The sequence below is a fragment of the Meleagris gallopavo genome, chromosome 2 (genome assembly GCF_000146605.3).
Source record: "Meleagris gallopavo isolate NT-WF06-2002-E0010 breed Aviagen turkey brand Nicholas breeding stock chromosome 2, Turkey_5.1, whole genome shotgun sequence".
NCBI classification, from domain to species: domain Eukaryota; kingdom Metazoa; phylum Chordata; class Aves; order Galliformes; family Phasianidae; genus Meleagris; species Meleagris gallopavo.
The window spans coordinates 9387795-9397865 of record NC_015012.2 but is presented as its reverse complement, the minus strand read 5'-3'; the positions used below and the strand labels follow the sequence as shown (position 1 = coordinate 9397865).

At 42.6% G+C, this 10071-nt stretch overlaps 1 protein-coding gene and 1 long non-coding RNA gene across 3 annotated transcripts; one reads left to right on the top strand and one right to left on the bottom strand.

Moving 5' to 3' along the window:
- Positions 1-17: 17 nt before the first annotated feature.
- Positions 18-2328, top strand: LOC104909517. The gene is made up of 2 exons (XR_792380.3): positions 18-1126; positions 1212-2328. It is a non-coding gene; the product is annotated as an uncharacterized LOC104909517 (long non-coding RNA).
- Positions 2329-3712: 1384 nt separating this feature from the next.
- On the bottom strand, positions 3713-9992 carry LOC100542161 (serine/arginine-rich splicing factor 7-like). 2 transcript variants are annotated; one of them, XM_010706535.3, is made up of 7 exons: positions 9790-9992; positions 8782-8856; positions 8548-8649; positions 7736-7789; positions 5530-5574; positions 4910-4945; positions 3713-4024 (listed from the first exon to the last, which is right to left on the bottom strand). In XM_010706535.3, exons 1-7 carry the CDS (start codon positions 9921-9923, stop codon positions 4000-4002), a joined length of 471 nt encoding a protein of 156 aa, XP_010704837.1. In that variant the 5' UTR covers positions 9924-9992; the 3' UTR covers positions 3713-3999. The 2 variants fall into 2 exon arrangements, with proteins under 2 accessions (XP_010704837.1, XP_010704838.1); XM_010706536.3 differs by lacking the exon at positions 5530-5574 and having other exon boundaries at positions 9790-9991.
- Between the last annotated feature and the right edge of the window lie 79 nt (positions 9993-10071).

Here is a 10071-nt window from a genome sequence, read left to right as displayed (position 1 = left end):
TTTCCCTTCAAGCAAACTTTCTTTTATTAAAAAAGAAATTGCCTTTCTTTGAACAGATGAGAAGTGAGGGACCCTTTTGAAGCTTAAGAAAAAAAGTGCTTCATGATTGAAGTCTCCCTGTTGATAAATAAGGGTGTAATGCTCCTGAGCACAGAATTAAACTCCATCCTCTGGAGTCGAATTAGAAGACGAGGAGTCCCCCCCAATCAATGTTTTGCTATGTCTACAAAGCTGCACACAAAAATGCAGTTGTGGCACTCCCCAGCTTCTCCTTGCTATTAAGATATCATGCACGCAGTGTCTTTCTACATACAGATCACCCAACCTGAGGCTGAGATATGTATTGGTAAATAATCCCTGTTTCTTCATGGGTCCTCAAAACTCAACAGTTTCCCTTCTGTCTTAATAGTCATTTTTAGATAAGAGCTCTTCTCCTTACCATGATAGATGGTAGCACTTGTCTAATGAGGTCTGCCTCCGTATTTAATGATTCTGTTTTCCAGGTTATAATTCTGTTTTCCAGGTTATAAATTACTTGCTTAAATCGTGGGGCTCCTATCGCTAACTGCAAAATGAAGTTTTAAAGCCTTTGAACTCTTCAGTTCAAAGTTCTTCAGAGCATAACAAGTATGCACATGGAAAATCTCTGTAGTGTGGAAAAGAGAGCTGGGCCCTTGAGTTGAAGTTGGCTGATTTGTCACAAGCTTTCTGCAGAGTGGGTAGGAGCAGGACTAACTCAAAAAGTTGAGGGCAGCTGTCATTGCCTGAAGAGTCTGTGAAACGTGTGGGCACATTTGCTGCTCCTTGCAGCTCTTGCAGGCAATCCCATATTTGCCCGAGCGAGCTGCAGTACAAATGATGCTATAAGGAGGGTAGCATACATGTTCTTTGTGTTTAACCAGTCTTCTGGGCTCTGCCATTGCAGACCAGGCACTTTGAGAGCCCCTACCTGGTGTACCACGAGAAGATCAAGACCAGCCGCGTGTTCATTCGAGACTGCAGCATGGTGTCAGTGTACCCACTGGTGCTGCTGGGAGGCGGGCAGGTTCACATGCAGCTGCAGAAGGGAGAGTTTGTCATTTCCCTCGATGACGGGTGGATACGGTTTGTGGCGGCCTCTCACCAGGTAATGAAAAGGGATAATGCTGGGTGTTCTGCACAGCTCCTACGTGTGAGTTTTGTGCTCACCTGTGTTGTACTGTGCATGCTAGGTGGCTGAGCTGGTGAAAGAGCTGCGCTGTGAACTCGACCAGTTGCTGCAGGATAAAATCAAGAATCCCAGCATGGATTTATGCATGTGCCCTCGTGGGTCTCGCATCATCGGTATGATTGTAAAGCTTGTGACCACACAGTAATGTGTGAGTGGCTTTCTGTAAAGACGCAGCCTGCGTCGTTAGAGCCTGATAATAGACCATGTAACATCAGTGTCTTTATGTATTTGTTATCTAAGAACACGGTGCTGATCTCTGAAGACCGAGCTGATAGTGATGCTGTTGTCTGGTGTGGGTTTTTATTTTCAGTTTGCAGAGAGCTTGCCTGTTGATAACAGCATGCCTTACAGTAGGAAACAGGAAAATAGCAAATTTTGCAGGAGTAGAAATCAACTATAAGAGCACATTATTCTGTGAAACAGTACATTGGCAGTAAGGGATTTTGTCACAAAACATCTACACAGCTGCTTCTTATAATAATGTCTGAAAGAATCTGCTCTTAAATTGGTTCAAACTCAATTCTAAGTTTTGAGCGAGAGTTCACTGAGGCAGTTGGTCTTTAACTCAAAGCCCTTAAAAAGGGAGACTTGCTGTAGGAGTTCAGTTGGACTAACTTCCTGGATCAGCACAGAATTTGTTGTGGCTTACATGTATTACTGCAGGGAAAGGTGGGTATTTCTCCTGAAAGAAGGGCCTCCTGAACTGTGGAACACAGCAGAGAGGGGGGGACTGCTGTAGCCCCCTAAAAATTACTTTGCTGGAACGTACTGCTGATCTTCTGTAGCTGCATACCTGGATGTCACTGCTTGGTTTTTCTGAGGTCTGGCAAAGAGCTGCTTAAAGCCAACTACTCTTGTAGAATTTTATAGCACTTCAGAGAAGTTCTTAGCGTGTTGTCAAGACAGTGTGCAGCCATTAGCGGTATGAGGTGGCATCATCAGAAGTGATGCTGCTTCTGTGTACAGCTGGCAGTCACTCCTGTCCAGGGTCAACAACCAGCAGCTACGTGAAGGTTGGCTGCAGAGTGCAATAGGAACAGATCCCATTTCTCACTTTGGACTTTTGTACACTTTCAAAATGGTATCCCTCTTCAATAAAAGGATTTTGCAACCATCAAGGAGTGTAGTGCTTTGGATGGAAACTAGCACTCAAGGAAGTTCTGCGGGATTCTTTTCTCTCCCTCTCATGCTAAATTTTGAAGCAAAGGTGAGGGGACAAGGGCAGCAGGGGCTGCTACAGGCTATATTTAGAAGCATTCAACTTCTGAATAGCGAGCACTCATGGAATCATGGAACATCCTAGTGCCTTGTGTGGTGGTAGAAGAAAAAAGGAAGCCACGGGCAGGAATAACGCACATCCATGCAGTCAGGAGCTAACAGCAGGTAATGTCCTTGTTTCCTTCATCATTCCTCTAAAACACCTCCTGGGCTGCTGTGCCACCTTACTTCAGGAGGGGTTTGATGTGGTAGTGCCCTCCCCCCTTCTCACAGACTGCCAGCTCCCCAGAGGCACTAATCTGTTTTATCAACTGGAGCACTTCTTATTACTTCCTTTAGCAGAAGGTGGCTGCATTGGGCTGATGTGTGGATGTGATAAAGCCTTTATGCAGTATAACTGTGACTTCTTTTGTTAAAGTATAATCTCAGTTTATGAGTTTTGTTGTTGTGTTTTTTTTTTAACTTTTACAGAGATCTAGGGCATTCATACACAGTGCAATACCTTTAAACACCATTACATGCATCTCAGGTAGGCTTTTATGTGGGTAACCGTTGCCCCTCTGTGCAACATCTCTATTTCCACAGTGCCACTTTTTTCCAGCTACAGCACTCTAAGGGCTGGAAAGCCATTCTAATGCGTCAGGTGATTGGAGGAGAAAAAGCCAGAGTCCAGCTGCCCTGTACCCCCCAAAGCACAGGACAAACTCTCCACACTACTACTGAGCTGCATCTGAGTTTTCTCTGGAGTCAGTATGTAACAGGACATGACCATATGAAATCCAAGTGACTGACTCTGAACAAAGAGCAGTGCTAGTATTAAGTGACTGGGAAGCACATCTCACCCCTTCCAGCAGTGCTCCCAGTTTCAGATGGAACACTTCTGTTCTATCACTGACCTCCTTCCTGGGAGCTGCCTCTCAACCAACTCTTGGCAGAGGAGCAAAGATGTCTGTAAGAAAAGCTTTTTTTCCTCCTACCCAAATGCATTTTTTTCAGCACTGGCTCTTCCACCTTATCATAAACATCAATCCTTCCCTCCAAAATTGTAGTGCTTTTAACTGTTTGGACAACTGGAATACAAAATGAGAATTCTAAAGTCAGTTACTTCAATTGTTTACATCCCAAAATTATTCCAAGTACCTTGAGTTCGTTGGTCCTTTAATCACGAGGAAAGAAAAACCAGAAGTTTCATATTCCTTGTATTTCCATGCTCAGCTCACGGTGCCTAACAGCCTCCTGGGAGTCAGCTCAACGAGTAATGAACAGCAGGGTTAGAGCAAAGTATCTCTTAGTTAGAAATGCACTGTTTATTCCAATGCACCAAATACAAAAAGCCCTATATTTCCAGATCACTGAACATTAACACAACAAAGGAGTTTTGCATTAGTCTACTTTTAAAAGATCCAAATTCATGCCTGTTGTTAGGCAATAGAAACAACCTTCTAGGACTAAGCCCTTGCGTTTATAAAGACACCACAAAATCCCTTATAATAATGTAAACAAAATAAATCTTCTTCTTAAACTTTAACCTTTTAACTTGAATCCATTTTTTCAGGACATGCATTCCTCCTTCAAGGGCTTCCTGATGGTGAATGACTGAAAGAGAAACAAAAAGGAGTAAGGACAACTCTTAGAGCCAAAGCAGCTGAAAACATGCATGCTGCCCCAGGTTTCCTTTGTTTGGGAACAACTCCCCCAGATTGCCTCTATTCAGAGTTTTCATTTGCAGCTCAGGGGTGTTAGAAATGTTAAGTTTTACATCACCTAAATTGCAACTTGAAACATGAAAGGGCCAGTGAAAATGAGAGCCAGCTATGCTACCTAGGGTAAGACAAGGAACATGCTCAAGAAGAGCACCTGTGAGGCTCCAGCCATGCACAGATGGATTCTCATCTGCTAAGGTGATAATCTACACATCTCCAGTTTGGAACTAGCCATGAGGCTGTAGGTCAGGCTACTGAAAGTCCACTATCTTCATCTCTGGTTATGCAGAGGAATTCTTTCTTACTTCAGCATGCAGCTGTGCACCTGAGTTAAGAGCCAACTGTGAAGATTCACCAAGAAGAATTGAATCCTGCCAAATACTGGTGGTTTCCTTCATACTACATCGCCTCCTTTCATCGCCTCCTTTCATCGCCTCCTTTCCAGCTGTGCTCAGAGCCATTTTGTTTCCTCTGTTACTTGCTACATTTTCCTGCCTTTTCTATTGTCCTTTCCAAGTTTCACTGAAGTAGGTTACCTTAGAGGATTCCAACTAACAGTAAGTGGACACAGGATACCTACACTAGAGTTCTTTTCTAGAAACAGCATTGTTAAAAACTTGTGACTCATAGAAGAAAACATCCATGCAAATTCAAATTTTATACTTCATGAGGAATGTTCATGATTTTATTTTTGCAGAAGTTAATCTTTATAGCAACCTCTACAGACATTAATTTGTTCAATATAATCAGATGGGGGTACTCTACTTTTTATTCTTACCTTCTCTTTGGAGATGGTGATCTTGACTTTGAGCGACTGTAAAAGAAAGAAAAGCAATGTAATGCTTCACATAGTAACTTCCATGCACTCAACACTTCTGACCAATTTAGAGCAGTAAGAACTCTGATATTCTTTGTGTACAATAGAGATAGCACCCTTAACGCTGTTGATAGCAAGTACGCCCAATTTAGAGGCTTACTTTAAGCAAGAAGCTGCAGTTGAGAGAGAAAACTGCTGAAAGCTGAAGCCCTCAGTAGAAAGTTGCCATAGCTTTGAAGCAGCTATAAAGTGACAACAGGTAGTGAAACAAGTGAAGAAAAGACAGGACTGAGAAAAGAGGGGGGACAAGATGTGCCCCAAATCCTGCCAAAATACTCTACCATCATAGTCATGGGTTAGACAAGAGCTTGCTAGGTACCAACAATCCTTCCGGAAGAATTGTGGACCAACCCACGAAAATCATTATAGAAAATAAAAGTAATTTTAAAAAAATCTTTAAAATATGATTAAAAAACAGTCATTAAAGAGGCTCTTCTACATGCAACTGAGATACTGGTCCAAAAAGATTCGGAATCATGACCAAAAAAATTACTGAGTGCTAGTTATGTTTATACGCTCACCTTTTAGCAGGTAAGCCAGATTTAGATCTACCATGGGACCCAGACCTACAATAGGAGAAAAATAAAGCTCAGCAAAGCAGCCAGTGGCATGCACATACAATGAAGGTTAGCTTAACCAGCAACAGCAATTTCACACTACATAGCACCACAAACCAGAGAGGAACGCTCCACTCTGGGCTGGCGGCCCTTCTTCATGACATTGCTGAAGAATCCTTCAGCTCTTACTGCAGAGACTCCGCTTGTCAGGAAGCAACAGAACACACCCAAGAAGCTCCCAGCAAAGCTTTGGCTACTACTTTTACAAAATAGAAACCTCACCCACCCCCCTGTCCTTTTCACAAATAGAAGAATACTTACAAGTGTCATTTAAGACAAGATTTTAATTAAACATCATTCAGCCATGTAAGAGCTGATGCATTCTTCAGTTCTCAATGCCACTTTCATTCAAGTAAATTAAACAGTTTTCATTTGCTATCTCAATTAAAATAGTATTTTAGTTGTGTTACATACATTGCTATAAGGACTTCATCATTTGTAAATTATTCTTGGGTCATCTTATGGCTTGAAATCTAACTCAAACTTTTCTCATGCATTTTGCATGTTAATGTAGATACTCAAGTGTTTGCTGTGTTATTTAGGATATAATTTTCATACATGTAGCAGAAATGCTGTCACAGCTTGAAGCAGTGACTGAGCACCTGGTGGGAAGGCAGGGCCAACCCAGGGGAGCTCAGGTGCATGCAATGTACCTGACTGACTGAAAAGGGAGGAGCCAGGATCCAGCCCTTCCCAGACCTCATTTAAGGGCTGGCAGTGAAGGTGAGGGGATCTCACTGGAGATCCCTACCTGCCAGAGACATTCCAAAGGTAAGTCGATTTTTTTCCTTCATTTCATTTCAGCTGCTGTATTTAGGCTTTTTTTTGCTCCAGCTTTGGATTGTGCCACTCAGCTATTATTGCTGTACTTTCCATCATATTATAGCATTACAATGCTCTTTTGGCTGTTTCTTTTTGAAGACTGGAATGTGAAGCTTTCTGATATTCTATAATATCCCACTGCTGAATTCTGACTCTTCCTTGGTTTTTGCCTGCAACTGTTTATAGTTGCTTTTATTTGCCTATTATTTTACAGAAATACTGCGCAGATACTGTTAGCCAAGTTAAATGGTTCAGTGCTATTGCTTTTAAACCTTCCTGGTCGTTACACTGAGCTACATCTGTATCAGTAGCTAACACTGTAACCAGCAGATTTCTTACTGCCTCCAAGGTCCACAGAACAGTTCTTCACATCTACCCAGAACGTGTATTTTGTAGCATGAGCACAACTTCCTTTGGCCAATAACACAAGAGCGTCATTATCTTACTACAAACATTGGCAAAACCTCATTGCAAGAGGCACATCAACATGAGGAGTGCCAATCAGAGGCTCTACAAGTAGGACAATTTACCCTTTCCGTAATGTTTCTATATTTCTAGTCTGTAACTACACCACTGTTCACCACTGCAATTGCAGGTATATGAAATCAGCATTTCAGAAAGTGTCAAGCATCTCCTGTGCAAGAACTGGACCACTCTAGAGGCAGAAGTTACCAAGCAACACAGCAGCATCCCTATTTACTGCAGCCTGCAAGCTGCACCTGGCTGGAAATCTCCTGCATCACTAGCATGTAGCAGTGCTGGGTCAGGATAGCTGTAGGAGTAAGCAACCACCACCATCCCTTGAAAAGTCAGCATGCAGCCAGTCCCCTAATGAAGCCTGTCTTGCCTCTTCACCCATTCTACAGTAATGATAATTGGTAAGCAAGAGCTGAGTTCATAGTATGAATCCTCTCACTGCTTATATTCAGCATTTGGGACTTAAAAAATACAACAAGAAAAAAACTATGCAACGTCTCCTGCAAGATACAAGTTCAAGCATAACCAACAAACAGCTTTCTAAACTTCTCCCCATAGAACATAAATGACAAATATATTTTACTTATGGCTATAAGCATATATACATGCAGCCATAGAATAAAGCAAACTCATGAATTACGAGACACAAATCAATGATATGGTCTCTACAAAGGTGTATGAGAAGTGCAAACACTGCTATGTTACACAACCTTCTAATCCCTTCCACGGGACAAAAAGAAAAAATAAAGGGATAGAGGGAGAGAACTCTTCAACTGATTTCAGTCAGAAGAAATTAGAACAAGCACTTTACCTGCTTCGAGGCCATACAACAGACCGAGACCTTGAGCGTGATCTGGACCTAGATCTAAAAAAAAGCAGTGAAAGATCAGCTCTGGTGTGTGACTCATGCAGCTGAGATCCTTCAGCACAGTTCTCTGAAGTCATCAGCGTAACACAAATAGCTGAAGTTACTCAAGTTACTTCTTCAAGTTACTCATTGTCAGCTCCAAAAAAATACAGGGACTCAAATAAGCTAACGTATCTCCTTAGTATAGACAAGACCAAAAATGGAAAAACAATGGATGCCCACGGAAGAATAGTGAATGCCCCATTCCTGGAGGCATTCAAGGCCAGGCTGGATGTGGCTCTGGACAGCCTGGTCTAGTGGCTGGTGACCCTGCACACATCGGGGGAGTTGAAACTAGATTATCATTGTGATCCTTTTTGAGCCAGGCCGTTCTATGGTTCAAAACTGACAGTATTACTAGAAAGCAACAGTAGATTCTGCCAGAAATATCACCCATGTACGAAATCCTGCTGCCATGGTTAATTAGACATCATTACTCTCTGTATCACTTAAGACAAAGTAGAAATCCTTAGCCAGAGATCAAAATCACAACCTTAATTTCAATGCAGTGTGAAAAACATCAGAAACAGCAGTTTTGAATTTACACGTACAGGTTTTTAACTTCAAAGTAAATGTTCAGATGAACTCTGGGATTTCACTCCATGAAATAAATGCTATCAGCATTACAGACTGCAAAAAATGTAAGCACTAATTCCAGCCGTTATATTTCTTTAAGCACTCTTTCAGCAGTATTGTGAGCTCACAGAATCACATACCTTGATCTCCTTAAAGAGCCAGACCGTGATCTGCGAGGTGAAAATGATCTATACCTACGAGGAGAGATTGACCTGGACCTGCGGTAGGAAGCTGACCTTGACCTACAAAAAAACAAAACACAAGCTATCAAAAGGTATTTTTCACAAAGGATGCAAAGGGGTATCCTTTCCAAAATGAAGGGAAAAGTAAAAACAGTAAAATAAACAGCAAGGCTGCTGCACTTGAAATCTTACCTCCTACCACGGCTTCGACTGCGTGAGCGAGAATACCTTCTTCCTCGGGACCTGGAGCGGGATCGAGACCGGGACCTGGTTTTAGGTTAGAGAAAACACGTATCAGGAAACAGCCTCAGCCAACAGTGCTCGTGAGGCCCTGCTGAAGTCAAAATTTTCAGACAACTAAGAAGAAAAAAATAAACAAAACAAAGAAAACAAAACAAAAACAGAAACCACACCACTAGCATCTGTCAGTTGGAAAAAATGCCTGGGCCTACTTGTCTTGAGCATTTTTACTACCTAGAAAAATGTTAAAAAGCTGAATTACATTGCAGAATTACATTAGAATAAAAAAATACTGTAATGCGTATTTAAAATAAACCTTGCAAGTTTGCAGGTCGACCCTCTTTGGCCCAAGGTCTAGCAGATCTAGACGATCTAGAAGTATCTATAGCCGATCGCTGCATCTAGGTGTTCTCTTCAATCTAACGACGATCAAACTGACAGCCCAATGAGCCAGGGTGAGGCTTGATTGACGCAAGAAGATTTTTCTAGCTGGGAATGTGGTCAATCTGGTGTTCCTCTTTCTAAACCGGAGGGGGGGGCCCCAATTGAAAGCCAAATTTACTGTTACGGCGGTCACCGTCTCAAATTTTCTGCCCTTAAGAATAAGGTCGAGCTAGGTGGAGATGGCTCGAGGGGATCTGGCCTCTTATGCTGATCACCTCAAGGTCTAGGAGGATCTTAAGTGTCGGATTTGCAAGGCGCCTCAGCATGAAATCTTAAGGCTCGTGACATTCTGAATCAAGGCGACTGACTCAAACGAAGAAACCTGAAAGGTTTTGACCAGGTTGATTATTAAGATAGCAACATTTGATAGAAATATCAACATAATGTAATATACACCTATACATTTAATCTAGAGTTAAAGTTTAAAGAAAATTGGCGTAACATTCTGTTCTTTGCTAAGAAGCGCTACACAAAGTGAACCGGCGAAGCAACCCCGCCGCTCCATCCCACCCGTACCTGCTCCTCCTCCGGCGGCTGTAGCGATGGCAGTCGTAGGCATAGTGGCCTTTCTCACCACACTCATAGCATCTGTCGTTGGGGTCAAAGGGGCGCCGTGCAGGAGGCCTGTCGTAACGGGAGCGACGGGGCATGCCCGTCGACACTTCCACTCGAACTCTGGAGCCACAGATCACCCTGCAACAAGTCCACGATTCCCCCAATTTAGCTGTTGCTGCTTATGGCAGAACTACGAAAAGGAGAACCAGCGACCAGACCCTGATTCTCTCTCCAGTCTAAAAA

Bases quoted from the DNA above. Each gene is read 5' to 3' on its own strand.
- LOC100542161 (XM_010706535.3), bottom strand. From the start codon at position 9,923: ATGCCCCGTCGCTCCCGTTACGACAGGCCTCCTGCACGGCGCCCCTTT. The intron at 5,575-7,735 runs GTAAAGTGCTTG...CTCCTATTGTAG, and splicing joins GTTGTATGGCCTCGAAGCAG to GTCTGGGTCCCATGGTAGAT. The intron at 4,025-4,909 runs GTAAGAATAAAA...TTTCTCTTTCAG, and splicing joins TCACCATCTCCAAAGAGAAG to TCATTCACCATCAGGAAGCC.